This window comes from Meleagris gallopavo, chromosome 4, assembly GCF_905368555.1.
Source record: "Meleagris gallopavo chromosome 4, MGAL_WU_HG_1.1, whole genome shotgun sequence".
NCBI classification, from domain to species: Eukaryota; Metazoa; Chordata; class Aves; order Galliformes; family Phasianidae; genus Meleagris; species Meleagris gallopavo.
In genome coordinates, this window is record NC_139407.1 from 62,924,248 (window position 1) to 62,951,611 (window position 27,364).

Here is a 27,364-nt window from a genome sequence, read left to right on the forward strand (position 1 = left end):
GACTACCTAGTCAGATACTGTCCTAAAGCTGATACCTTTAGATAGAACCCAGAATTCATTTTTCTCCAAGCTTTCTTGCTCTCAGGTGTTCATGAACGTGTTCTCCTGTCAGCAGGAAAGGAAAAATAAGGCATGAAACAAAACTGGTGAGTGAGCAGAAGAGATGATCTTATTTTCAGAACCAGATGGTTCCAGACCAGAGAAGGTTCTCCCAGCTGGTTCCGGAGCATGGTTTTTAAATAGTACTTGCTATTAAAATATGCTTACTGCTTCCTGGTACAGTATGAGTAGGTATTTCATGAAGGAGGCAGGTTGTGGGAATCGCCCTGGAAGTTACTGCTGGAGAATCTGACTTCCCTTTGGCCATTTTTACTGTTTTTAATTCCCTCTAAATGCAAAAGATAATGCCTCACATTTTTATTTTTTATTTTTTTAAGTGTTTGCTTCAGAGTAACCGTAAGAACATGTTACTTCTATTACTTCAGCTCCCCTGTTGGGGGTTTTGCCCTTCCATTTACACAACACTTACTATGAAGGCTCCTGCTGGTGCTGTTATAAAACATCACTGTTACTTTGGTGATTTTAGTATTGACACTGAAGAATATTGATGTGTCTTTCGCTTTTCAAAGCTGTGGTGCCATCATGTGGCCATTTGTACTGGTACAGCTATTTGTTCGGAGCACGGCAGTGGTGTTCATGCCTTTGGGAGTGCTGGCAGCTCTGCCTTGCTTTTCTCTGTTCTACCTACCTACAATTGTCTTGGCCCTCCTCTGGGCACCTGCAAGGGGGGTTCTGAATTCCCACATGTCTGAGAGCAGTGTCCAAACACTCCTTGAGCTCCAGCAGCTCAGGGCTGTGCCCACTGCCCTGGGCAGCCTGTTCCATGCCCACCGCCCTCTGGTGCAGACCCTTTCCCCAACCCCCAGCTGCCCCTCCCCTGACACAGCTCCATGCCATTCCCTCGGGCCCTGTCGCTGTCATACAGAGCAGAGCTCAGCGCTGCTCTGCAGCTCCCTGAGGCCTCCCCTCAGCTGCTCTGCTCTGGGCTGAGTGAACCATCGACAGAAACCAAATGCAACTTGGAGGGTGGCTGCCAAGGGTGCTCGTATTTGGTTCAGGTCCATCAACTGGGAAGGGGCTTGAGAAGGGCTGTGATGCTGGCAGGGTGCTGTGTGTAATGCATAGCTCCCTGTCTGCCATTCTGGAGACCTCCAGCTGGAGTTCAGTGGTTTCAGAACAGGCTGAGCTCAACAGAGCTGCGATTTGGGTTGTGGTAGGGCTTGTCTGCATATCCAGCACAGGAAGAATGCAGAGCAGCTGGAGCAGGTCCAGAGGAGTGCCATGAAAGGTGCTCAGAGGGCTGGAGCACCTTTCCTAGAGGGAGAGGTTGAGGGAGCTGGGCTTGTTCAACATGGAGAAGAGAAGGCTGCAGGGAGATCTCATTGTGGCCTTTCAGTACCTGAAGGAAGCTTACAGGCAGGAGGGGGACTGACTTTTTACACTGACTGATAGTGATAGGACAAAGGGGAATGGCTTTAACCTAAAGAGGGGAGATTGAGGTTAAATGTTAGGAAGAAATTCTTCACTCAGAGGGTGGTGAGGCCTGGGCAGCCTGATCTGGTGAGGGGCACCCAGCCCACAGAAGGGGGTGGTGCTGGATGGGCTTTAAGGTCCCTTACAACCCAAACCATGCTATGATTATCTCAGTTAAAATGGGAACTTCTTTGAGCTGCAGTTCTTCCTGAGTAGTTCTTGCTGCAGGAAACCCTGGGTATCTAGAAGTGCAATCCTTCCCCCTGAGGAGATCATGGGGCCTGGCCTGCAGCCCAGCCCAGTTCTGCCTGTTCCTCTTTCCTTAGCGCCTTGCTCCTCATGCATGAGTTTTTGCATGGGAAGTGAGCAAGGTTTGCTCTTCTGCCCCAGGCTTAGCTTGCGCTGCACCTCGAGGAGGCCTCATTGAGACCTGCTGCACCCTCTGTGCACAAACACCCCCTCTTTTGGGGGGGAGGCTGATCCGGCCCAGCCGCATGATCGCAGTCAGGTGACGACATTGAGCACAGAAGCGGTGCGGGATAAGCAGCTCAGTGAGGGAGATCAGCTGCTGCCCCGGCCCTTCTGCAAGCTGTTAGTGCTCAGGGAAAATGAGCACCTGGCCGCCTCCTCTGCTCTGGAGCTTGACCACGGCATGTCTGACAGGTGAGCCCTCCCAGTGCTGCTTTGCTTTGTGGGGCTGAGTGTGGGGCATGGTGACACGGTGTGTTCTGGTGAAACCACTGGCCTCTGAGAGTGTGGGGTGGGCAGGGGGGAGTGCTGGGAACAGCACCTTAAGGATGTGCAGCGCTGGAAGTGGGCTGAGCAGCCTAACAGTCACTGAATCATACAGTTTTTGAGTTGGATTGTTAAAGGCCAGCTAGTCCAAGTGCCTACGATGAACAGGGACGCCTACAGCTCCACCAGGTGTTTTTTAAAGAAAAGGAAGTAAGTTTCTTCTTCACTCTGCAAACTGAGTGCTGTGGCCTTATCTGAAACCCAAAAGAAGAAACTTTCCCTTTCTTGGGGGGTGTTCTGGTAACTGGGTTATCCTAGGAGCACATGTAAAAGTGCCTAAATATTTCTGTACTTATGTCCCTGCTCCTGCAGCCCTGAGGCACTCAGTAGATTGGGGACTTGCAGGGCCCATGTTCACCAGCTGGAACAGAGCTCCTCGGTTCCTTTCCCCCTGCCCATGAGGCAGCACTGCGCTGGGTAGTGCTGGAGTGCTGGCACAGGGGCCAGAGACGCTGTGGGATCTCACTGGGGATTTCAGTAGCTGCCTGGTCGTGGGCCTGGGCACTCTGCTGGTGGTGGCCCTGCTGGGGCAGGGCAGGGTCAGACGGACCCTGAGGTCCCCATGCTGTGAAAACTTCTCAGAGCAATTCTTAGGCCATAACTTCTCATCTTAAAATGTCCAGGGAGGTGGTGGAGTCACCGTCCCTGGAGGCATTCAGGAAACTCAGAGGTTGGCACTGAGGGACATGGTTAGTGGGGATGGGCCATATGGTCTTAAAGGTCTTTTCCAAACTTTATGATTCATTTACCTGGGAGTCTTGTTGTATCTGTGTGTCTGGGACAGCCAAAGCATGTGATGAGGCACAACCTGTAGACTGGCACATTCGTGGAGTTTGGGGAAATTCAGAAGCAGGTTATTCACATGTGGAATTTCACCAAAGATCTTCTTTATACAGACAACTATTGACTCGTTTATATTTTGTTTTGCTTGAAGTATTAGTTCCTTCAAGAACTGATAGCAGACTGACGTGGGGAAGAGAAGCAAAGGAGCTGTCATTCTACTTACACTTTTTTTGAGTTCTCAGTCAGTGTCATGTGCTTCACAGGTCAGCAGGGCTGCACGTCCTGTACGTTACAAAGGTTCAGGTCTGCTTCTTACCATGACATCCTCATGTCTGACTCATTGTAAAGCAGACTGAGTTAAGGCTGCTGAGTTGGATAAGGGGAATAGTGCATCACGGTGCTGGGTCAAAGCATGGCCGAGGCACAGGAGCCACTCTCTCTGTGTAGGATGAGTGCTGATGTCTCCTGGTCTCTAAGATATTTACCTTGGGCAAACAAACATGAAACAAAACCCCCACTGTTAAATTCAGTGTTTCTCTTTTTAGAGAAAACAGCAAGATGTGGGCAATGACTCATCTGCTGCCTGTCCCAGGAGTTTCAGAAAGACTGGGTTTTCTACACTCTTGAGTACAAAGCGGTCAGTATACACATAGAAGGGAGCCCTCCGAGCAGTCTGTTTCCATGTGATCACAGATTTGTAAGGACTCTTTCATTCACTGTCCTGATTTTGCTGTAGAAATGCAGCTGGTGTTACCAGCCAACTTCATTGGCATGTTGTTGCTTATGCTGGGGTGGTGCTGAGCCCCGACACCAGAGATATCCAGCATTGTGTGGGTGGGTGTAGCTCAAAGAGTGAGAAATCAAAGGCTCAGGAAGAAGAAATCAAAGGAGGTCGCTTTGGGAAGATCTTTGCAGTGACCCATGCATCCCCAGCCACCCAGTGCCTGTCTGACAGTCTCTGAGCACCACATCATCATCCTGCTCCCATTGTTCCTCATCTGAACATCACTGTTGGGTGTTAGCTGTGCTCTTCTGTCTCCATCACCTCCTAAAGCAACCCCTTGAAATAGTCCTTTGGTTTCCCTGCAGCAGCTGCTGGATTCTGGCAGGCTCAGGGGCCTGCACTGGCTGGAAGAGTGGGAACATGGCATTATTGGAGGAATGGTGTTGGGGCCCAAGTCAATCCTGACTAACACTGATTTAACAGTCCTCATGTGATGAGCTCCAGAAGCAGCTCTATTTCCTGCTAACTTTGATGCATTACTGTAATACTTGATACTATTGGCAATTCAGAAAATCTTTTACTTTCAGAACTACTAGGTGTTTTTTTTCCAGCTATCCCCAAGAGAGGAGCTGGACATGATCTGCAAACCTCTGACTTCAGTACCTAACAGGTGTTATTGAAAAGAATGGAAGAGAGGTGCGCCCTGAGTTGCTTACATGTGTTAGCAGCTCGCCGTAATAAGGCATGTGAGAGGAAGAAAGCGCTTAGCAGCCATAGCAGCATGTTGATGCCATATGAGGCTGTGTGTTTTCAGAAGGTGAGGTTATTCTGTGGAGGAAATCCCTGCCTTGAATTCCTGATCCAGAGTGGTGTGCATGCTGTGGTGGCAGGAGTGAGCTGGGTTTGGTTTGCTTTGTTTGCTTGCTACTTGTTGCATTTATTTTTACAGGCTTTTCCTCCATCCTGAGACCGAGAAAAGTCCATTCCCTGTGGTCATGTGCTTCTGAGATTACTTTCATCAGCAGACACCATTTCAGTCTATTACATTTCACAGCAAAACAACCTGCACTGCAGTAATATCCCGCAGTTCTCTGAAGATTACAGCTCCTTGGCTGTGAAGCACTCCTGCTCTTACAGGGGAGGGATTTGGGAATCAAAGCTAGTCTGCCCACAGGCAGGTTCCCTTTGGGTTACTGGATGCATCCAGAGCAGCTTAAATAAAAATCCTAAACCCGTGACTTTTCTTCCTTGATCCCTTTAACCAAGAAGGGATGAAACAGGCAGCTACTTGACAAGCATCTTAAATCAGATTGAGGGATCTCAGGGTAAGCTGAGCACCACCAGCAAAAACAAGTGTTTTAAGCAATTCTCACAACCCTTTATCTTGGAGAGTCAGACCTCTCAGCTCTGGGATCAGCTTAATGTTTTTTTTCCAGCCTAAATGATTTTATGATTCTAATGCATGTGTTTGACAGGGCTCTCGTGTGCAGGTGATGCTGCACGTGAGACACCGACTCCCACAGTTTTTTCCTGGTGAAAGTGGCAGCCCATGGCTTGGGCAGGTACACTCTTGGATGGGTAAAGGACTGGTTGGATGGCTGTGCCCAGGGGGTGGTGCTGAATGGAGTTAAATCCAGTTGGGGACTGATCACATGTGATGCTCCCTGGAGGTTGGTACTGGGGCCTGTCCAATTTAATATCTTCATTCATGACCTGGTTGAGGGGATTGAGTGCAGCCTCAGTAAGTTAGCAGGTGATGCCAAGTTGGGAGAAAATGCTGATCTGCCTGGGGTAGGAAGGCCCTTTGGAGAGAAATGAACAGACTGGATCACTGGGCTGAGGCCAAAAGGGGTGAAGTTCGACAAGATCAAGTGCCAGATCCTGCACTTTGGCCACAACAACCCCAGACAACGCTACAGGCTTGGGGCAGGGTGGCTGGAAGACTGTGTGGAAGGAAAGGACCTGAGGGTGTTCATTGATGGTCAGTTGAATATAAGCCAGCAGTGTGCCCAGGTGGCCAAGAAAGCCAATGGCATATTGGCTCGTATCAGAAATAGTGCTGCCAGCAGAAGCAGGGAGGAGATCACCCCCTGTACTTAGTTCTAATGAGGCTGCACTTCAAGTTCTGTGTTCAGTTTTGGGCCCCCACTGCAAGAAAGACAGTGAAGCCCTGGAATGTGTTCAGAGAAAGGCAACGAAGCTGTGAGGGTTCTGGAGCACAGGCCTTATGAGGAGCAGCTGAGAGAACTGGGACAGTTTAATCTGAAGAAGGCTTAGGGAGACCTTATCACTCTCTACAACTACCTGGAAGGAAATTGTGGCGAGGTGGGTGTTGGCCTCTTCTCCTGCGTAACTAGCAATAGGTCTGGAGGGAATGACCTCAAGCTGTGCTAAGGGAGATTCAAGTTGGACATTAGGAAAAAATTCTTCAAAAGAGTAGTCAGGCACTGGAACAGGCAGCAGGTGGTGGAGTCGCCATCCTTGGAGATGTCCACGAAATATTTAGGTGTTGTACTGAGGGACATGGTTTAGTGGGGAAATACTGGTGATAGGTGGACAGTTGGACTTGGTTGATCTTGAAGGTCTTTTCAATCTTGGTGATTCTATGATTCTATGATGCTCAGATGCTGCCAGTTTTTCCGCACTGCTCTGTAGTGGAACGTAGCAAAGATAATTTCTGCACACCAAATGAGGACACAAAGGTAACCTAATGGTAAGTCTTCACTAAGGGAAGAACAATAACTTGACCATTATGGTTTTTTTTTTCCTTAGGTATTGCTTTAGGCCAAACAACCACCACTCAGGCCCCTGTTGCATCAACCTCGCTACTTCTGAGTGCAGCTACCACCCAAGTCCCTGTTCCACCAACCTCAATATCTTCTATTGCCACTGTGACCTCGGCCCCTACATCCCCATCTGCTGCTGGGATGCTCTCAGCTGGAACAGTGACAAACCTCACCATCCCTACAGTTGTGCCATCTGCTGTCTCAAGCACGAACCCTCCCACTCCAGCTCTGCCCACGACCCCACGCATCACCGCGCTCATCTCTGGGATTGCAACCACCCCTCATGCACCCACAGCATTAATGGCCACATCCAGCAGTGCCTGGGCCACCCCTCCAGATGTAACTTCATCTCCTGGGGTCCTATCAGTAGTCCCGCCCCTCAGCACCACTGAGCCCTCAAACTGCAGCAGAGTGAATGTGACAGCATGTACTCCTTGCTCCCCAGGGACCATTCCCAGCAATGGTAAGAGCCAGGGCTCACCCAAGCTCTCCTATGCTAGGTGGCAAAGGGAGTGACCAAGGGAGGCAAGACCGGCTTGTGGTGGATGCTCTAGGGTAACTCTGCAGAGGACAGGAGGTAATTTTCACCTCGCTGTGTACAGGATGTGCCCTAGTGAGACCTTCTCCTCTTGCTCATGCTTTGCTCCTGCAGCGCCAAGGACTGGTTTCTGCATGGATGGGGGGTGTGGATCTGCTGTGTGCCACCACTGCAAGTCTCACACAATTGTTTTGTGCAGTTCAGATTTGTTTTGTAGAGCACAGACTGCCAGAGCTCATGTCTGGTGGGAATGCTGCACTGCCTATGTGCAAAGGAAGGCTGTTTCTGCTTAAGGCAGATTCTCTGCTTCGGGGTTTTCTGCTTCCCACAGATGTAAATTTATCAGAAATCAAAGGAGTGTGTTTATTTTAACCTTTGTGTGGTGGTGGGAAAGAAGGAAAACCCTCCTCTCTCCTCAAATTGGAAGAGGAAAGAGCAGTCTTGTTAATTACCAGAAGTCCATGTTGATAGAATTGGGATCATAGATTGCCTCACAGCTGTTCTCCCATCTAATGGCACAAGCAGCATCACTAGCCTAAATGTTATTTTCTACCCCCCAGAAACTGTCTTTCTGGGGGAGCTGGATCCAAACACTTGTGCCCGTTGCTATGATCTGTAGACAAGCCAAGGGGATGGATGAGGGGTTGAAGTTAAGCCTCATAGTGCTGATCCTGCTCTCTCTGTCTCTATTCAGACACCTGGAGCTGCTCGTGCTGCACAGAGGGCTCATGCTTGGACCCTGGTGCCTGTGCTCCTTGCCCGGCGGGGCACTACCAGCCTGCGAGGGGACAGCAGCAGTGCCTGCCGTGTCCAAAGGGACGTTACACAAAGTAGGTGACGGCCTCTACTGTGTCTGGATGTGATTGTGTTCTCTCTCACAATGCTTCCCCACTGGAGCCCATCAGCTCTTGGAGCCTCCAGGTGCCTCAAATCCTTGAGGTCAGCCATGCCTGAGGCCTGTCCCTACGCCAGGATGGGTGCCAGCCTTGGTCTAACCCAGCTTGTGCCTTCAGTGCCTCAGGGCATGGGTGGCCTGCAGGCCAGGCTTCAGTGCCACACCTTTGAAAAGATCATGGAATCACAGAATGGCTGAGGTTGGTGGGAGAGCCTCAAAGCCCACCCAGTTCCAACCCCGTGCCGTGGGCTGGTTGGCCCCCACCAGATCAGGCTGCCCAGGGCCCCATCAAACCCAGCCATGACCAAATCAGGATTTATCCTGAAATGCTTCTGCTGGGACAATGGAGAGTGTGACATGGAGCTGGGGGCAGCTGGAAGGAAGAGAGAGGCAACGGAGAGGAGCCATAGCAGCTGCCCAGGGCTCCATCAGCAGCGCTTCACATTTCTCTGATATTTGGAGAACCCAGAGTCCCTGGGCTGCGAGCAGCTCTGTGGCTGATGTAATCTTGTGTTCGTTTGTTTTAAGCTAAATGTTTGCTTCTATTCCCGTTCTTAATTTTTTCCCTCCACAAATCTTGCTCAGTCCCGGGGTTTCCAAAGGAATAAAGAGCGTGTCTTTGTTTTCCTCCAAAGGCTGGCTGCTAACGATTTTTAAACCCACATGCTTTTGGTTGGGGATTTGGCTCTATTGGTGATGAATGCACCAGATTTCCTCCTCCACTGCCTTCCTTGATGTCCTCCCTCTCCTCCCAGAGGCCTGACATGGCACATCCCTATTCCCACAGTCCCTGTTATTTCAGTTCAGGACTCCCTCACCGCAGTGCTGTGGCTCAGTTCCCTTTCCATAGAATCACAGAACTGTAGAGGTCAGATGGGAACTCTGGAGATCATCTAGCCCAATCCTCTGCTAAATCAGGTTCCCTACAATAGATTGAGCAGGAAAGTGTCCAGGAGGATCTTGCATATCTCCAGAGAAGGAGATTCCACATCCCTCTGGGCAGCCTGCTCCCTATTTCCAGACTTGCTAGTGAAACAGAGCTGTGCTCCACTGTCTCGAGCACAGAGAAGCCTCAGTAAGATAAAACTTTGCTAACCTCTGCTTGATTCCCCCAGCACTACCAACAGCACCGTGTGCTCACCCTGCCCACCTGGCCACTATGCCAACGAGTTGGGGGCCACAGCCTGCAGCGCGTGCCAGAAAGGTAGGGCTGTTTGTATGCAACCCCATGCACTCCCATCACACACTGCACAGGCTTTTAGCCACGGCCAGATACAATTACTGGGTTACTTACAAGCACCGATGAGTAAACAGGTTATTCTGTACAGGCCAAAAATAGAACAGCATATCTCTTCCCACAGTTATGGATGTTCTTATTAAAAATGAAAGAACAGGTCTCACATACAGTCACGCTCCTGTTTGCAGCAAGCTAATACCATAGGCAATACTAAATAGCACATGCAATGCAACTGCTACTCTGGATGCCAATTAAGAGCTCTTTACACATGCACAATTGTCCTTTGAAAATCTGTGCACAAAACTGCTCGTCTCACACCCAAATCTTGGCTATCATTTGCTACGTTTGGGAGGAAAAACGTAAATAAGCAGCAGTTGGAGGCTGTCATGGGTGACAGTGTGTGGCACCTCTCTGCCTTAATTCCGAGGTTTTTTACATTAGACCACAGAGAAGTCTATGAGCACGGCCCCTAGATCAGGCAATTATGAAAGTTAATAAGCTGTTTTTCTCTTGCGAGGTGAGGGAGGGGGTTTTGCTTCCCTCCTGCTCAGCTGTAGCTCGTGGCACATGTTTTTATGCCTCCTGCCCACACTGCGGGGAGTGCGAGCCCATTTGTTTGCCTGCAGAACAGGAACAACTAACAACATGGGGACAGGGATGGCAGAGGAAAGATCCTGAGAACTTTCTCCTTTTTCCTCCAGGTTATTTTAGCTCACAGCAAAATGCAGCTTTTTGTCTGCCTTGCCCGCCTGGATCGTTCTGCAAGTAAGAAATCCTCGTGTGACCTTAGCTGGAGTGGGTGGCACATCTGGTAGCAGCCACTGAGCACCAGCAGTGGCCAGAGGGCTCTGCAGGCTTTAGGGATGGTGGTGCTGAGATTTGGATAAGATTCTACGAAAGGAGGAGGATTCTGCTGGCAGTGCTGCAGCAAAGTGAAGGACAACTGTTGGCTTGTGTGCTTTGGGGTCAGTCCTATCCCAACCCCCACTTCAGCTTGGCTGGGGGCTGGTGGAGATGGAGGCACTATTACTCAGCTGTCCCCTGATGGAGGAAGAGGGCACCTGGGAGAGGTGAACTTTGCAGCCAAAGTTCAGTTTAATTGCTATAAAAGCAGTTCTGTGGCTTTCACAGCTGTATGGCTGTTGCTCTTCTCAGCACCTACTGAGCAGTTCCAGGCAAATGTGCTGGGGAACGGCCCTGGCTGGGAGATCGAGTTCCTACAAGTTTCATGCAAATAAGAGACCAAGGAAAGGATAGAAATGCCATCACATTCCCAACCCTAATTAGACATATGGGAGAAACTGCACTGCAGATAGACACCGCAAATGCCTACAACATGGTAAAAATTGGTAGACAGTGGAGCGTTAAGCCTTGGGCTGTGTGTGCATAAAGAAGCAGGTGGTGGGTTGGGTTGGGTTGGGTTGGGTTGGGTTGTCTCAGTGCTGGGCTCATGGTGCTGTCTCACTGTTCTCCCTCCCAGCACCACCAACTGCACGCTGTGTCTGGCCTGTCCTGCTGGGCATGAGGCTCCACGTGAGGCTGCTGAGGGGTGTGTGCTGTGCCGGGCAGGTGGGTCGTGTGACAGGTTGTGATCGTGGGCACTGAGCAACCTCAGTGCGCTGCATGGTTTAGAGTGATGACAGTGTGTGATCTCACCACCAGAATGCAGGGATTTCTCCCCAGAATTTGGTCTTTTAACCCAGAGGACGTTGCTCCCTACCACCATGAATGGCCCAGCTGACAGCAGCTGAGCAAACCATTGATGCCTAAGCAATGGAAAAGTGCTGGTGGCTGTCCCAGTGTGGCAGGACATGTTGTGCCAAGCCCTCCTCCAGCGTGAGTACTGCTGACCTGCACTGGAGCAACACAGTTGGATGTATTTCATGCAAACCAGCATTAATGTCTTTGAGACCATGACTTCCCTGACCTGTCATTCTCACAAAGCTTAGGAAACAGCCTTGTGTTATACTGCACTCAGCAAGCTCCAAACAGCTGGGAAAGGTGCTTGAACCTGGAATTAGAGGGGCTGAAACACTGCTGACCTCTGGCTCCACTTCCCTCTGCTTTAAAGCTGCCAGCTCAGCACTAACCCAGCTCCCACCATACTCCCGCTCTGTTTTCAGATTTGAAACCAGGTGTTGGCCAGATTCCTTCCTTATACTTTTATTCTTTCCTTCTTGCCCCTTTACCAGCCAGCTACTGCCAAAGTTCAGGCTCAGTTTTTGTCATGCACATGAAGTATTTCATGCATTTTCTCCTTGTGGCTTTGAAAGCAGACTCATCCATATGCAATTGCAAAGGCCCCTGGGTCCAGTACCAGATGCTAATGTGCTCTTTTGCTATTTAGGTATGTTCAAAGGTCTGGGTGATGACACCTGCAAGCCCTGCAAGCCAGGGGAATACCAACTGCAGCGGGGCCAGGAGAGCTGTGACCTGTGCCCAGAGAACCACTATTGCCCCGTGAGTCTGCTCTGGCTGCTTTGGCAGCTGGGATTAACGAGTACAGCTAATACACTTTTAATTAAGGCCAATTTTAGCTTAGCTTGTTTCCTTTTCTTAAATACAGACAGAGCCCTTGTAGAGCAGTGGGGTTGCAATTAGAGCACCAGGAAGCTGGCTTTGTTCCACCCTTGGCATCAGGGCATGGTTAGGGGATGAGGTATCCATTAATGAGGTACAGAAGTGTTTAAAACACAACAAGACCTGAATTCAATGACAGCAGGTTCATTTATTGGTCCTTGGATATTGTAGGTCTTCAGGTGGCTGGCTGCTAGTTCTACCTCTGCCTCATTTTGTCATTTCTAATATCTATTCCAAGACAGCAAGGCAGTGGGTACTTTGTAAAGCAGGTTTCACAGCACGCCCAAACTTAAGGAGGTATCATAGAATCGTTTGAGTTGGAAGGGACCCATAAAGGCCATCTAATCCAACTCCTCTGCAGTGAACAGGAACACCTACTGCTCCATCAGGTGCTTGGAGCTCCATCAGGTGCTCGGAGCCCCATCCAGCCTGACCTTGAGTGTCTCCAAGGATGAGGTTCCACCACTTCTCTGGGTAACCTGTGCCAGTGCCTCACTGGAACATGCACACACATGCTATATATGTAGTACTGAGGCGACACTTACCCTGCTGCCACCTTCTCTGTTGTTTGAGGAATTTACCTTTCCTCTTGGTTAGAGCCCAGATGTGAACCCAATCAAGTGCCCTCCTGATGCCTTCTGCCCCGTGGGCAGCACCGCGCCCCAGTACTGCATGGAGGTCTTCCTGTACAAGGTGGGCAGCTCCTGCCAGCTGACGCCACTGGTGATTGTCCTCCTGGCGCTCTTCTCAGCAGGTGAGCATTGCTCTTCTTTCTTTATGTCTCCACACAGTGCACATTGTGTTGCCTTAAATTTGGATTTCTAGTAAGTCTTTTTGGTTGCTCATCCCTTTAAAACGGAGCAGAAAGGTGGCATCCTTTACTTGTTTCTAGCACAAGGGGCTGCAGAGCCATAAGCCATCCTTATGCCCGTTCTTCCTTAAGGCTTCCCCCATTCTGGTGGCACAGTGACCTACAGTGTCATAATATGAAGACAGGAGTCAGGCTGCAATAATATGGTTAATAGGCTAAAAGTGGTTTAAATGCACAAATTGCCTTTTAAAACGTGGCTCCTCCACATCACACAACTTGTCATTTTTATGCACTACTTTCTATGCAAATGATAGTCCTTTCCACATTTGCAGGTGGGGGTATCAGTGAATATTAAATAGGGATATCATGCTAGTAAGATAAGAGATATCTGGTTGTTGTTCGTCCTTGGGAAGCAGCTGTGTGTACAGGCTCCAAAAGAGGCGTATCTTTGCCCAGAAGAAAGAAAATGGACAATTTCCTATCATGTATGAGACTTCAGCTTTCCTGAAAGCATTTCCCCTGCCCTCAGTTAATACTTTTCCAGCTCAAAATCAGCCATTCGTGCAGTGATGGGGAAGCAGGCACTGGGCATGGGAAATGCAGACACCTGCAACCTGCAGTAATTAGCTCATTAGTGGATATGGCAGGAAGCCAACAGGTGGGTGAGTCTTCAGCAAGGAAGCTACACCAGGAGCACTAATCCCAAAACAACAAATTGGCATTCATAGTCCTAACAAAGGAAAAAGTAAGAATTGTGTAGTTTTAGGTCCAAGTTTGTGGGGAAGTTGGATCAGAGGTTATGATGATGAGCAGCTCTTACTGTTAGGGATTGTAAAAAGAGCAGAAGAGCAAGCTGGAATAGGGGTGTTCAAGCTGAGACTGATCACTGCACAGGCACATAAAAAGAATTGCAGTGTTAAGTGCCACTTGTGCAAACAGCTCTGCTGACAGGAGGCTTTCATCTCCTCCTGGTGTTCTAAGGCACGAAAGCCACATGCCCACGAGTTTCTGTTTTAAGCTCAACAGTTTTGTGCCCCCAAACGTTCATCCTCCAGTCCAGCTCACTGCTGTTAGAAGGCAGAGGGGAGATCAATCAGATCTTAATCCTCGCAGCAAACAGAGAGCAAAGCTTCTCCAACAACAAAGCAGCATTAGTAGTTCTTATCAAAATCCTGTCTTAGCACCTGAGGAGCCCACAGACATAAATAAGGACTAAATGCACTGCTGTGCTGGGCAGGTGCTGGAGCGCTGCCACAGGCACCAGACAGGGCCCTGTCCCTGGAGATGCCCAGGGATGTAACCACAAACCAGGGACCGTGCAGAAGCTCCTCCACCTCAGGTGCCCAGGCTCCGCTGTGTCAGGCCATGGTCCAAAAATCTGCCAGGAAAGATGCCAGCTAAAGCAAGTATTAATTAGAAAAAGTAGACTTAAATGAAGCACACGAAGGGGTCATCCATGCAGAACAATGGCCAGTTAATCAGCGTTTCTGATAAACGAGTCTGAGAGTCACAGAACAATGTTCCTCAGTGAAGACCTGGGTGGCAAAGTTTGCTAAGAAGAGGGGCAAAAGAAGCAGCCCACACAGGAACCAGCCAGCATTTCATGGCTGGGTAGCAGCTTAATTGTTTGCTGTGAGGTTGTCTGCTCACGCAATCCAAATTTGGATGCATTTGTCTGGACATATTGCATCACAGTGATAGATTCACGCTCTTCTGTTTAGATCAATTTTCCCTGATTATGCTTCTGCCAGAAACAGACAAACAGAAATGTCACAGTACTTGATATTTTGCAATTATTTCCATGTCTATGCACAGCCTAAAAGAAATTTTTTCTGACAGTCCTGATCCTAGTCTAGACTCAGAGTTGATCTAGGTCAGTTACTTCTTGAGCTTCATTATAAGCACCATACAGAGCAAAAGTACTTCTCAGCATGGCCTTTCAGAGAGGTGGGACAAGTGCAATGAGTCTGCATTGATAAGATGCCAGGTGGGAAATGAGAGCTCTGTGGAACAGAGAGCAAACAGGAGCAGAAAAGCAAGTGACTGAGTTATTTCGTTAAAACCCACTGCTGTTCTCCACATCTTTCAGGGTAAATCTGAAATGCCAAAGCTGAGTTGTTACAGTTAGCCAGTTAGTATTTTCTGCGCTCAAGCCAAAGGAGAACAAAACACTTTGTTAAGAATCATAGAATTGAGTTGGAAGGGACCTTTAAAGGTCATCTGGTCCAATGCAATGAACAGGGACACATACAGCTCCATCGGGTGCTGTCCAGCCTGACCTTGGGTGCCTCCAGGGATGTGGCACCACCACCTCTGGACAACCTGTGCCAATGCCTCACCACTCTTATTGTAAAAAATTCCTTCTAGATTAACCAGAAGATAATGCAGCAGTCAGAAAGCACTAGAACAAACACTTGATGCTTTACCTTCCTCTCTGAAAGTTAGCTATCATTGTTTACATTCCTTACAGGTGCAATTCTTATAATCTTTGTACTAATTCTGAGAAGAAGGCAAGAATATAGCACAAAATCTTTGAAGTCCCTGTTGCTACCACGAGGATCAGAGCGGCACACAACGTATGGAGTGATGGAGCACAGAGAGCCGGTGTATGCTGGTTGGTAGTGGGGGAAATGCTACCTGCAAGCACTGTGTTCCCTTTTCTGTATGGTAATGCATGTGTGTGCATATGTGAAAAATGTTTGACCATTACCAACCTATTTTTGTATAGCTAAAATAACTACAGAGAAATGAAATGCAAATCATTTTTCAGCTGTGACTTTTTGTGCTAACCAACCTAGCTGGATGCTGTTCTACATGAAATGGACTGAACAGCAGAAGCTTCCCCTTTAATTCCTAGCTCCACTTGCAATAAATATTTTTTTTCCTTTCCTTAAGAAATTTCAGCAGTCAGCTCAACAGCTGGAGCAAAGAGCAGCTGCTGCAGATACTGGGATTCCCACAACACAACTGTATCTACCTGAGCAGGAACTAACACAGATATTCTTCCTTTAAGGAATATGCACATTTACTTATTTATTTGCCATTCTCAAAACTTTATTTATACTTGAAATTGAGGGTCAAATGAAAAAAAGGAATCCCAAACTTTCCCCTTCCTCTCAACTGTGGGAAAACATGTGCAGCTCAGCTTATGGTTGATTCCTGGACAAATGTGTCCCTTCTGTTTCCTGCTGCAGTCTCTAATGCAGTGCTTCATATTACTCCACAGTTACAGAAGCAACACCTTCCTCCTGCTTCTCCAGTGAAATTCATTCACATACCCGGCAGGCTGCAAAGCCCTGCTCAGATCATCCAGCTGTGACACTTCCACAGTGCTGTGCTTCATCAGCTCTGAGAGCCCTGGTAAAAATAGTACTTACTATTATGAGAGCTGTGCTTTCAAGTGAGTGTGCACAGAGGTGGAAGCAGGTGTTACTTCTCAGGAGTCCTTTCCCTGAGCTAAAGCAGCAGCAGCCAGCTGAAGGAACCCAGCTGGTAGGGGTTAAGTGGCTGCTGCCCTCCACTGCTCATTCTTCTCATCCCCGGGGAGGTTATTGTGCTTTTCAAGAAAAAAAAATAAACAACAGCCAAAAAAAGCAGTTCTGTGATCTGTTTCAGATCTGTCAGATGAGTAAATGGACAGGAAGAGAGGTGCGTTATCCTCTGAGGTAAGCAATAGTGCAGCTGGTAACCCTGCCACCTGCATCAGCAGCAGCATGGACCAATCACACACCAAGCTCAGTCCCATCCCAAGACCCTTTCTGCCCTCAAGTCTCCGGTTTCCCACTGAAAGCTGGTTACCTTCCGTCCTCATGCTTTGTTCTTTTCTTCCCACCTTCTCACTCCCAGCTACTCGCTTGAAATGCGCTGGCTCTCAGAACCCCCGTTCTAAGAAGAAATGGGTCCTTTGCAGCAGTGACCCCCTGGGGACAGGACAGGGCCCTCTCCTTGTGGCTTGTGTGGCTGCAGGAAATGATGCCCAACACCCTCTCCTGTTCTTCAGTCCTGAGAGATGGGGGACAGAGTGTGCATGGCCCTTCTGCTGGCCTCTCTGATGCTGTCCATAGCACGCAGGCACTAAGTTTCTTAGTGGGCACTGTCAGGGCTTTCCGCAGGAGCAGCAAAAGCATGGAGTCCTGATAACACAGCACCAAGTTATTTCAGCAGAACACTAAACCAACAGTGCCAAAGCATATTTCTGATTTGCTCTTAAAGAAGCACAGCTGCAGTCAGGCACAGAGATTCCACCCATGAAGGAAACCGGCGTTGACCTAAAACCTGGCTGAGAAAGAAAAATGTGGTTGAATTAAAACCTGACCAAACAGGAACAACAGCAGTGACAGCTGAATGGAGCTTGCAGGACTGCATGATTGCAGCTCAAAATACTTGAAGTCTGTGAAATTCTGAGTAACAGAAAACAGCACTGTAACAGGAGAAACTGACTGCAGAAAATGTTAACTTTTTTATGGTAAGCAACTGTGTGAAAACAAGCCAAAATACAATCATTATCACCTCTATCTGAGCCCTAAGTATTATTTCCAGCAAGTCTCTTAGGAAGTTGCAGAGTGCAAGTTTTCACTATGAAAACATCCAGTTCTTTCACTTCCAAACCACGCTCAAACAGCATGCGTTTGACTAAAAAATAAATTAAGAACAAAAAATAATAAAAAACTGCAAAAATATCTATATAGATCTGTTTTAAAAAAATTAGCAACTTCTTAAATAACTAGGAATAAATTTTAATATTTAATAAGATACTGAAGTTTCTCAAAAAGTCAGACATGAAATGTGATTCAACACTATGGAAAAATTGCATTTTTCAAGGTATTTTGCTTTTCAAAGTAAATTCAAACAAAGAAGCCTCTAAAAACTGACCGTAAACATAAAGCTATGGAACAAAACAGACATTTTAAATTGATTATTCTTCCTAGATCATAAGCAAATTCTTCTAACATATTCAACTGAAAATGGTTTCTAGGCTTGCTCAGTGATAAAGGAACGACAAATTCTGAATTTACCTATCATGTACCAGCTTTGATGAGTTTGCTGGAGAAGGAAATACATACTACTGCTACTATGGGCAAGACACTAAGTACATAATTTAATGTCACATAACATGCCATACTTAGATACTATTTTGTTGAATTTATAACAGAAAATCTTTAAGTTGTTGATGCTAAGTATTGAGTTGCATCATGAGAAAGCTCAATTTTTCCAAGGTTGTTTTCCTTTGTATTTGAAAGTGGAAGGAATTTGGAAAAAACTTTAAGTTGTTGTCTTTTTAAAACAATACTTCAATCTCTTTTCCTAGTGCCATAGAGTAAGGTAGAGAAGTCTTCATTAAAAAACCACTTTTTCTGAATTGGAAGCAAAATTTCTACCAGGTCAGTTCTGATGACTGAGGTGAAGCTCATGAGGTCAGTACAGGTATAAGGAAGCACACGGTCCACACTTCTTTTAAGGATCAATCTCCAAAATCAGCATAAGAAACGATTCCCTGTCAATTCAAAAGCAAACGTCTAGTTTGCAGCCTTTTTGTCTGTGATGCAAGCTTCCATTGACCAAGCAGCTTAGTAGCAAAGAGCAGAGAAGAGGTAGAAGGAAGCAGAAAGTCAAAAGCCACTTGCTAAGGTCTGTTTGTGTCAATTTACATCATGAAAAGAGCTCTGAGAAGAATTTCTTTGAACACTGAAGTCTTTATTTACCCACAGACAGATACAAAAGGGGTGGCCGTCCTGCATCCTGCCTTACTAAATGTGTTTGTGGCCCCACCTAGGAGGAAGGCAGGGGGCTGTAGGCTCCACGACCGATCTGAAAACCGATGGTGTTTCTGCAACAGTGACAATCAGTAACTATTGGAGCTGGTGGCTTCTAAGAGGGGGAATCTGCCTATTAGGACATTGGGAATAATTGTTCCAGGGTGCCAGAGTCTATGTACGAAGAGAAAAAACAATGAAACAACTACAGATTTAACAAATTATAAAAACAGTGGAATGTAAAGGTAAGATTTTATAATAACTTATTTAAAGGTATTCTTATAAAGTCTTCCTTACATGGTATAGTATTCAAACAAATAATGGTCCCAATGACATAAAATTCCTTCATTTTGTTTCAAAGTGATGAGGATAATCTTTCTATTTTACTACCTGATCTCACTTTCCTGAAGACGCGATAGAAATGTACATAACACATTTTTTTGGTTTTCATTTTAGGCACAGGCCTATGCTTCAGTCCTGGTATAACAAATATCTATAGAAGAGGGTAAATTTCCCTCCAACTCAACTAAGAAATCTTCATTGTTTCCTTGAGTGCAAGGCTTGGCGTACCAGTTTAAAGACACAAACATGAAACACTTTCCCCCCATTTTGAACTGAGCTGTTTTATCCATAATTATTATTATATGATTATTTTGGGGAAGAAAACCCAACACTTTCCAACAGTGTTTATAGAATGGATTAAAAGAAAAAAACACATCTGTTTGCTTACAAAATATAAATCAGTGAGTTCAGGACAAGGACAAGGCTACATTTAAAATCTGTTTCAGTTAATAACTCCTAATAACACCAAAGTTTCAAGTGTTGGGAACAAGTGGGGATTTCAGTAATTCCAAAATCTAAATCTGTAATCAAATTCTGAAGAAAAAACGTTTGGAAAGAAACTTACATTTTATGATATAGCAAGGCTTCAATTTCAAAATGGCTACACAGAGTTTCTGCACTATCAAAGGCAAACTAAGCTAGAACATGCACAAATTCTTCAATGAAGGCACACATTCTGTTTACATAGGCTGGATAACATGGCACAAGTCAAAACACTGCCTAATCAGTCACACACCAATGACATGCACTGGGAAGAAACAGGTTTTTTCTCTACCATTTTTTCCTAGTTCTATATTATTTCCATTAAAACTAAATCTTGTGTCTTTATCTCACTGCAAGAGTAGGAATCGCATGGGAGCAAAGAACTCAAAACAGCTTTGCTGACACAACACAGTGGTCATCAGCTAGTCAAGAGCACAGCTCCTAAAAAAACTCAAGAATGATTTTGAGCAGTCTGACAAGTCAAGTAGCCAGTTCTACATAAATTGTACAAAAAGGAATGGAGTCAGGTTAACTTTGTGTTAAAACTGTTCCTCATATGCTTTTTTTTTCAAAAATTGCCTTCACTTTTAATTAGTTGTTTGGATAAATTAGATTTAGCACTTGGGCAGCCAGTCAAGCTTCACCTTCTGTTCCATTGTCTCATCCATGGTTTTCTTTTTTGTTCCTCGTTGGGCATTTTTTGCATTGCCATAAAGTTGCAATGCCTGGAATCCAAGAATTCCGAAGAAATGTCTGCCTCTGCATTGTTTGGCATTGAGCAAAGAATCATTTTTTCTTCAAACAATAGGCTTGGTATTATTTATTCTTCTTAAAACAAACAAAAAAAATCCTAGGGCACTGGGCCTAGATTGCAAAACGATATCCCTTTAAATCCAGACCTGTACAGTTCTGCAAGACCAAATCAATTCTATTTTGCTGGAATGAAATATAGGAAAAAATAGTATAGAAAAAAGTCTCTTACAGTGCAAGATTTCCCATCTCTGGTACAGGGAATGCCTTTCCCACCACGTACCATAAAAATCTTAGTGGGAAGATACTGAAAAATATGTTTTAAGAATCGTTGGAGAGTTATTTTATAAGAGCACAAACAAATTGTTGTGTGTGTGGATATGCACCTGGATCATGAATGGCATTCAAGCACTTGCTCAAAAACACATAAGGCAAGCAAATCTCATTGGGACCACAGACCAAGCCATTTCTCACTTAAAAGGACTCAAGATCTAGTATCTTCTTTCAAGGATATACTATTTTAAACATCTGTTGATTGACAAATACTATCTCAAAATCTATGTTTACGCCTACCTGCTTTGATATTAACCTACCTCCAACCTGAAAGAAGATTGGAGGGAACCTTATACATTCGTAACAATTCAAGTGTAACTGTAATGCTGAGTAATAAGTTTGGTTTGTCCTGAAATTTTCTGAACTATGCAGTTCGTTATCAGTGCAGAAGCAGCAGAAGACTGCTGTGGTTGGCTCAGTGGATTTATAAAACAAAACAAAAACAAAACAAAACAAAATATCCCTCCCTTCCCTTCCCCCCCCCGTAACCTTTACAGAATATATGTAAAACTGTGTCCTTCCCTGGTAATATTCACAACTTATCTACAAGATAGTGTTGGCAGTAGTAACTGCAGTCCATGACTATTTGCATTCGGTTCTCATCCATCTGTTCCTCTCCTTTCTCTTAGGCTTCAACTTGTTCAGTTTTTTGCGGGGTTTCTCAGTCTTCTGAGTTTCAACAGAATCCACCCCGAGAACATGTTCAGAGCAGCATAACTGTCCATTCAATGTAGAATTTAGTACTGTCCCATCTTGGTGTTCCTTGCAAAAAGAATTTGGGCAGAAGTGGCAGAATGAAACAGAAGGTTTGCCACAAACATCACAGTGGTGCCAAGGACACTCCCACTTCCCTATGACCAAAAACAAAGAACAAATTAGTAGGGAGTAAAAAATGTCATTGTCTTTTAAAAAGTTTTGCCTTTTAACATCTGAACAAATTACAATGTCCTTCAGAAAACAAGATGAGACAGCAAATAGTACGGCCAATCAAAAATCAAAATGCTACATCATACTTCTGAAGCTCATCTGACATTATTAAGTAGCAGACTTGACATCCTTTCATTTAAATACAGTAGTGAATTCAAGTAAAAGAAATTATTCAGGTTTTATTCAGTAGCATTTTACAGAACTTGCAGGCTGGCAGAATACTCAAGAAGGCCAATAGCATCTTGGCTTGTATCAGAAACGATGTTGCCAGTAGGAGCAGGGAAGTGATAGTCCCCCTGTAGTCAGCTCTGGTGAGGCCGCACCTTGAGTACTGTCTTCAGTTTTGGGCCCAAGAAACACATTTGGGCCTACAAGAAAGACACTGAGACCCTGGAGCGTGTCCAGAGAATGGCAACGAAGCTGTGAGGGGTCTGGAGCACAAGTCTTATGAGGAGCGGCTGAAGGAGCTGGGATTGTTTAGTGTGGAGAAGAGGAGGATCAGGGGTGAGGATCAGGGGTGACCTTATCACTCTCTACAACTATTTGAAGGGAGGCTGTGGTAAGATGGGAGTTGGCCCCTTCTCCCATGTAACTAGCAATAGGATTAGAGGGAATGGCCTCAATTTGCACCAGGAGAGATTCAGGTTGGGTGTCAGGAAATAGTCCAAGAGGGTGATGAAGTGCTGGAATGGGCTGCCCAGGGAGGTGATAGAGTCACTGTTCCTGGAGGTATTGAAGAAGCTTTTAGATGTTGTACTGAGGGACGTGGTTTAGTGGGAAATAATGGTCACAGGTGGACAGTTGAACTGGTTCATCTTGGAGGTCTTTTCCAACCTTGGTGATTCTATAGTTCTATACACTGTGCACAAGTGCAGTTCTCACTATACAAAAAGAATATTTTCAAAGAGATAACTGTGAGGTTTCTGTGCAATAAATGAGTTAGTTAGTCAAGTTAGGCAAGGTGACTCACCAAAAGGACGTTTCACCAAACCAAGACAGGAGAGATGATAGGCTTTAGTACAAGATTTCCTGTCACACAACACCAGCTGGCCTCCATCACCACAACGAAAACAATCATCTTCAGATTCTTTCTTCCCTTCATTTTTCGTTCTACGCCTCCGTGTTCTCTTTTTGGTCTTTTTGCCTTTTTCTTCTGAGGCATTAGTGGAAGAATTCTAAAAGATTAAGTTGCAAATCTGTAAATGTCAGTTTTGCAAAAGAAAAATTTTACACAAATAAGCAAAACTGTTGGCATTTCTGGTAGACAATGCATACAGACAAAAATTTGACTTGGTGCAGACCAGCATCCACTTCTCTTCTGTAAGGGACAGAAGAATTTCAGGAACTATAACTGTGTCCAAAGTGCTAGTAAGAATACACCAAACCGTATCCTTATTTTAATCTGACATTTTCTGCTTACATTTTATACTATTCTATCCACCAAAGCAGAGACACCCACTGAATGGAACTATAACATTTCATTTCTTCATGGCTGTCTGCATAAACTGATCACAAGCTTATATGAAACCCTGCTTAAGCCTCTCCCTTAAGGAAAAACAGCAATGTAAATTCTGGAGATTTTAAGCCCACCCTCTAAAGCACCTGATGCTGAGCAGTGTGAACAAGAAGGTTTTTATATCCACAGCTGAGAATTTTTTTTTCACTTGGGAACATACTTGTGCCTTCCCTTGCACTCCTTCACCAGGTCTGGATGACAGGTTTTAAATTCACGTGACCTAAATCGCACATGAATTGTGACACAATTTCCCCCCCATTATGTTTATTTTTTAAAACTCCCATTTTTTATTATTTAGTTAAACTTCAATTGAAAGATCTTTAATGAACTTAGCACACATTCTTGATTTTAAACAGCGGAAATACAAGCTGAGAAGTCAGAATAACTTCACTGGCTGTAGCCAGTGCAGGATAGGATTTACTCAATAACATTCAGTTTCGTGCTACCATCTCTCCCTGAATTCAGTCTAGTGCAGCACTTGAGTACCTTGGGTCAGTTTGTTCTGGTGTCTAGCTCCTACATACTTCCAACGGGACTGGGACCAACTGAAAGGTATTCCAGTTAGTGCCAGTACCTAGCCATGTTTCCCATTCAGGACCTGACATAAATAATTTTTACCACAACATAAAACTGGTTCACCTACGCATACCTCAAAAGGAAAAAACGAGGTTAATAGTTAGACAAGACATTGTCAAATTCTTGTGACATATTACTTGCCTTTGGTCTGTCCCCAAGAAATCCACTGCAGTTTGGGGCACCACATTTGCAGACTGTTTTTTCATTGCCCAGACAGTCAAGGTTGTAATTGAAAGTCAGCTCTGTCCCTGAGTGAGATAAGATGTACTGTTTTATTACGAAGGACGAGATAATGAAGTCTATCAAAATTATTACAACAAGTGAAGGTTTTATTATCTGTCTTCTGGTTTTGTACTTGCTTGCTCATCTATTCTTGTAAGTTTTTTTTCCCTTTTTTACTGATCACAACCACTGACCACATAGGCCACATACCTATATATCTATATATAACTGTAGATATGTGCAATACAACTTCATCTGTTGCTATATGTACACGTGTGTGTGTATTTATGTACACATACCAGAATATACATATTTTCAAACATCCTTTTAAGATTCACTTAAGTTTATCTTCAGTGGAAGAAAAGATGCAGAAATACTGTTTGAGATCTCTGAAACAAAAACTGCTCTACACTTTTGACAGACAACACAAAACGAGTGCATGGATACTAAGGGCTCTTTGATGAAACCTTAGAAGTAAGCAATAAAAAACAGCTACAGGATTCACTGTTAAGAAGCAATACATTAAAAGGAAGACCAAAAGCATCTCTTCCATGTGCTGAGTTCTTTACAAAATTACTTTTACTAATCAGTTAAACCATGAGCTCCCATGATTTAATATAACCACATACAATGTTTAGTTTAGTGAATTAAAATAAAGCCAACATAAACTGGAATACCTGCAGGAATATCACACACAGCAAACAGGCCAACACGAGTATCTCCATTTACCGTCCATTTCAGAGTTTCACAATTTGGTTGGCAGCTGTGATTCATAAAACGAGAATAGTTCCCTTTGGGGCCAGCATCAATAATACGGTCCTGGAGATCAAATCAGCAACAGAATGAATGTTTTTACTTTCAAAACAGACATAGTTTGGCTACCCAGAAAAGCCAAAGTAAATAGATGTTACGTGTTGTATTGAAAACTGTAGTGTCCCAGGGGGACTGAAATGAGACACTCCCAAAGCAATACTCTTGATCTAGCTCACATTGTCCCAGAACCCATCTCAGCCACATGGCAGGATATGTGTTCTTGTGAGCACTCTGGTGGTCCTTCCAAAAAGCCTCAAGACTCAATTCATTTACCTTTTGCTTTGCATTCAAAAAGCTGTTATGCATTTACAAGTACTATGCTTTATGTTATTCATCAAGTCACTGAATGATTACTTACAGAGATTATCAGTTTCTTACCAGCTTTCTCTCCCCAAATCAGCCTATTTAACAAGCTGATGATGTATGCCAGTATAGTAGAGGAGTGAGAAACTCAAGCATTAAGACAAACATGGTTTCATCTTTCTTAGGCAATAATGCCTGTGCAATAACTCCTAGGTTACAGAGCTAACAAAAACCAGTAGCAGTAGAAATACAGAGCAGCACAGTCTTGGGGAAAAGTGATTAGGACTGCAAAAATATGCAGGACTGGCATCCAACTCTTCTTTCCTTGGGGATACTTTTTTTCTCTAAATAGCTGTCTGGAGACTAAAGCAATGTAAAAAGCATGTGTTTATAATAAGTCTGCCCTGGTCTACTGGTTTCCCATTTCTTCCTCTCAAGAACAAAACACTCAGAGAGCTGCAGAGAAAACTGCAGATGCTGAATTAATTTGCTGCACTGGCCAGAATCAATTTGTGCTGTGCTAACTGTACTAATGAAGATGGTACACTCAGGAGAAAGTGGCTACAAAAGCCGTGAGCTTATTTTTACTGTAAGCAAAGGAAGGGGTAGATAGTTAAAAACGTAAGTTCAAATGCCCAATATAGGATGCAGCCTTAAAATTATGTTCCACACTTCACACAATCTATTTTGTTTTACTTGAAATTTTAGTAAAAGTATCGTTAACAGTAATTCTTTCAATTGCAGTATTTCCCAAAAGTTCACATTTCCTCTTGAGATAAATAGTTCTGCTGTAGTTGATTTCAAGCAGCAAAGCATAAAATGTATGGATTTTAATATATGTGATATTACATTACCTATTTTGAGCCAATGAGATAGATACATTATACACTGAGAATGGAGGAAGCAGGCACAGAAATACAAACTTAGTAATATTTGAAACAGCAGAGCATCACAGACAGCTGAGTGACCTACCAGGGTGATCAAAAGAAGGAAGAGGAGAAAAATCAAAGTATTGTTACAATTAAAAACAGGGAATAATTTTTTAAATACTCTACCTTATCAATAGTAAGCATATAGAAGTGAGTAATGTCATTTTCATGTGCATATTTGATTCTTGCCATACATTCTTCTTCATCAATGAGTTCACCAACATACTCATTCACAAACTCTCCCTGAAAGATACCGAATATCACTAGTGAAGTATATACCAATCCCACAAACAACATCACAAGTTAACAATTCTTTGCAAGGCAAGAATGATTCATACCTTTTTAATGTCCCTCTTTGCAACCAAACCCCACCCTTTCCCATCTGTTTTGATGATCTCTGTCTCAGGGTATTCACGTTTTGTAAAGCACTGGTTTTGACATCGTTCTCCTGCTGGACAAACTTGTGGATGACATTCATACATCAACATCCGATTGAGGCACTCAGAATCAAAGCCACAAGGGTTTTCATCTGTGGGTTTGCAGTTGCACTTGGGAATCTCAGAAATGTCAGCAGTATATATCTGCACTTTACCACAAGGTTTATTCACCTGAATAATACATTAAAATAGTTCAAACATCACTTTAAAACATTTGTATTTATGGTAAGAATTATTACAGTTGTTAATAAGTTGGTTTTGCAATACTAGATGTTCCAACAGTAATGAAATTTCCTAATTACGTGACTCTAAAGGTGAAGTACGGTTACCAACACAACATTACAACCTTTGCTCCCCATCTATTCAGCTCTTCCTCCTCCGTGATTCCCTAGATCTCTGAGTATCCAGTGTCATGTCCTCACACTTTACCTTAATATGCTTGTATGGTGGAGGTTTACGTTCACTTTCTTGGGTTTCTTTGGCTTCTCGCTGTAGCTTTATTTCTCGAAATCGAGCTTCAGCTTCTTGCAAAGCTTAAAAAAAAAAGAAAGGACTGTTGTATCAACAAAAACACTAGAAAGAAAATGACTCTCCTCAAGCTGACCTGTTTAAAGAAGCATTTCTACTTCCTAGCTAAACCATTAATTTTCTTGCAAATAATGCTTCTAGAGTGTTAACACTCTTAACAAATTTATCAGTTCTACTCTGCTTCCCAGTTCTATTCAAGCTTTGCTTCCCCAAAAGCCGAAGTCATCAGAAAGAATTTCAGTTAGATGCTAGTCTTTTACACGTATATGAGCACGTATATAATTCTTCCTTTACTTCTAACTATGTACCATTTTTGAAGACTTTTCCAATTCCTTTAATCCCCCGGTATCTACTCCCTCTGTCTCCCTCCATATAAGGGAACACCCGTGCTTGATGCGTCCAAAAGTAATCCTTAGAACCAAAGAAAAACACAGGAAATTCTCCAATTTCATGCTTCATTTTCTGGATATTTGGGGGGACATTTTTCGGATGGCAAACTTCTGCAGGCCACCATCTAGCACAGAAATACAAACAGAAAAGTACAAAATTTATGTAAGCTTAACGAAATCACCTTGAAAAGCAGTTATTGATTATTATTTCCAAATATAGGATGAAAAAAAAAAACAAAGCGCCTCAAAATAAAACACAAACAAAACACCCTGAAGGAGATATGTTCCTCCCCACACTCCAGCTCAGTAGGCACAGGAAGAAGATTGGGTAGAAAAGGAAAGCCTGACACTCAGATCTGTGGGACTTTTGCCTGCTTGCAA

At 44.6% G+C, this 27,364-nt stretch overlaps 2 protein-coding genes and 1 non-coding gene across 11 annotated transcripts in view; 1 reads left to right on the forward strand and 2 right to left on the reverse strand.

Annotated features, from left to right (window-relative positions):
- The first annotated feature begins 1,813 nt into the window (after positions 1-1,813).
- On the forward strand, positions 1,814-17,395 carry LOC104910853 (uncharacterized). Of its 3 annotated transcripts, XM_010710447.4 has the most exons (11): positions 1,814-2,196; positions 6,608-7,084; positions 7,854-7,989; positions 9,170-9,258; positions 9,993-10,056; positions 10,772-10,860; positions 11,639-11,751; positions 12,469-12,625; positions 15,153-15,296; positions 16,298-16,347; positions 16,529-17,394. In XM_010710447.4, exons 1-10 carry the CDS (start codon positions 2,142-2,144, stop codon positions 16,312-16,314), a joined length of 1,341 nt encoding a protein of 446 aa, XP_010708749.2. In that variant the 5' UTR covers positions 1,814-2,141; the 3' UTR covers positions 16,315-16,347; positions 16,529-17,394. The 3 variants fall into 3 exon arrangements, with proteins under 3 accessions (XP_010708749.2, XP_010708747.2, XP_085079749.1); XM_010710445.4 differs by having other exon boundaries at positions 16,298-17,395; XM_085223623.1 differs by lacking the exons at positions 16,298-16,347; positions 16,529-17,394 and having other exon boundaries at positions 1,816-2,196; positions 15,153-15,444.
- A 960-nt stretch (positions 17,396-18,355) lies between these two features.
- NSD2 (nuclear receptor binding SET domain protein 2) overlaps positions 18,356-27,364 on the reverse strand; it is a 101,044-nt gene continuing 92,035 nt past the window's right edge. For all 7 annotated transcript variants that reach the window (XM_085223614.1, XM_085223615.1, XM_085223620.1 and 4 more), the window contains 8 exons: positions 26,903-27,108; positions 26,496-26,599; positions 25,968-26,237; positions 25,756-25,872; positions 24,262-24,403; positions 23,504-23,610; positions 22,241-22,445; positions 18,356-21,194 (listed from right to left, as the gene is read on the reverse strand). In XM_085223614.1, coding sequence (XP_085079740.1) covers positions 20,926-21,194; positions 22,241-22,445; positions 23,504-23,610; positions 24,262-24,403; positions 25,756-25,872; positions 25,968-26,237; positions 26,496-26,599; positions 26,903-27,108 — 1,420 coding nt within the window. In that variant the 3' untranslated portion in view covers positions 18,356-20,925. The remainder of the gene's footprint in view (positions 21,195-22,240; positions 22,446-23,503; positions 23,611-24,261; positions 24,404-25,755; positions 25,873-25,967; positions 26,238-26,495; positions 26,600-26,902; positions 27,109-27,364) is intronic.
- On the reverse strand, positions 24,497-24,627 carry LOC116216633 (small Cajal body-specific RNA 23). Its single transcript, XR_004159775.1, has one exon.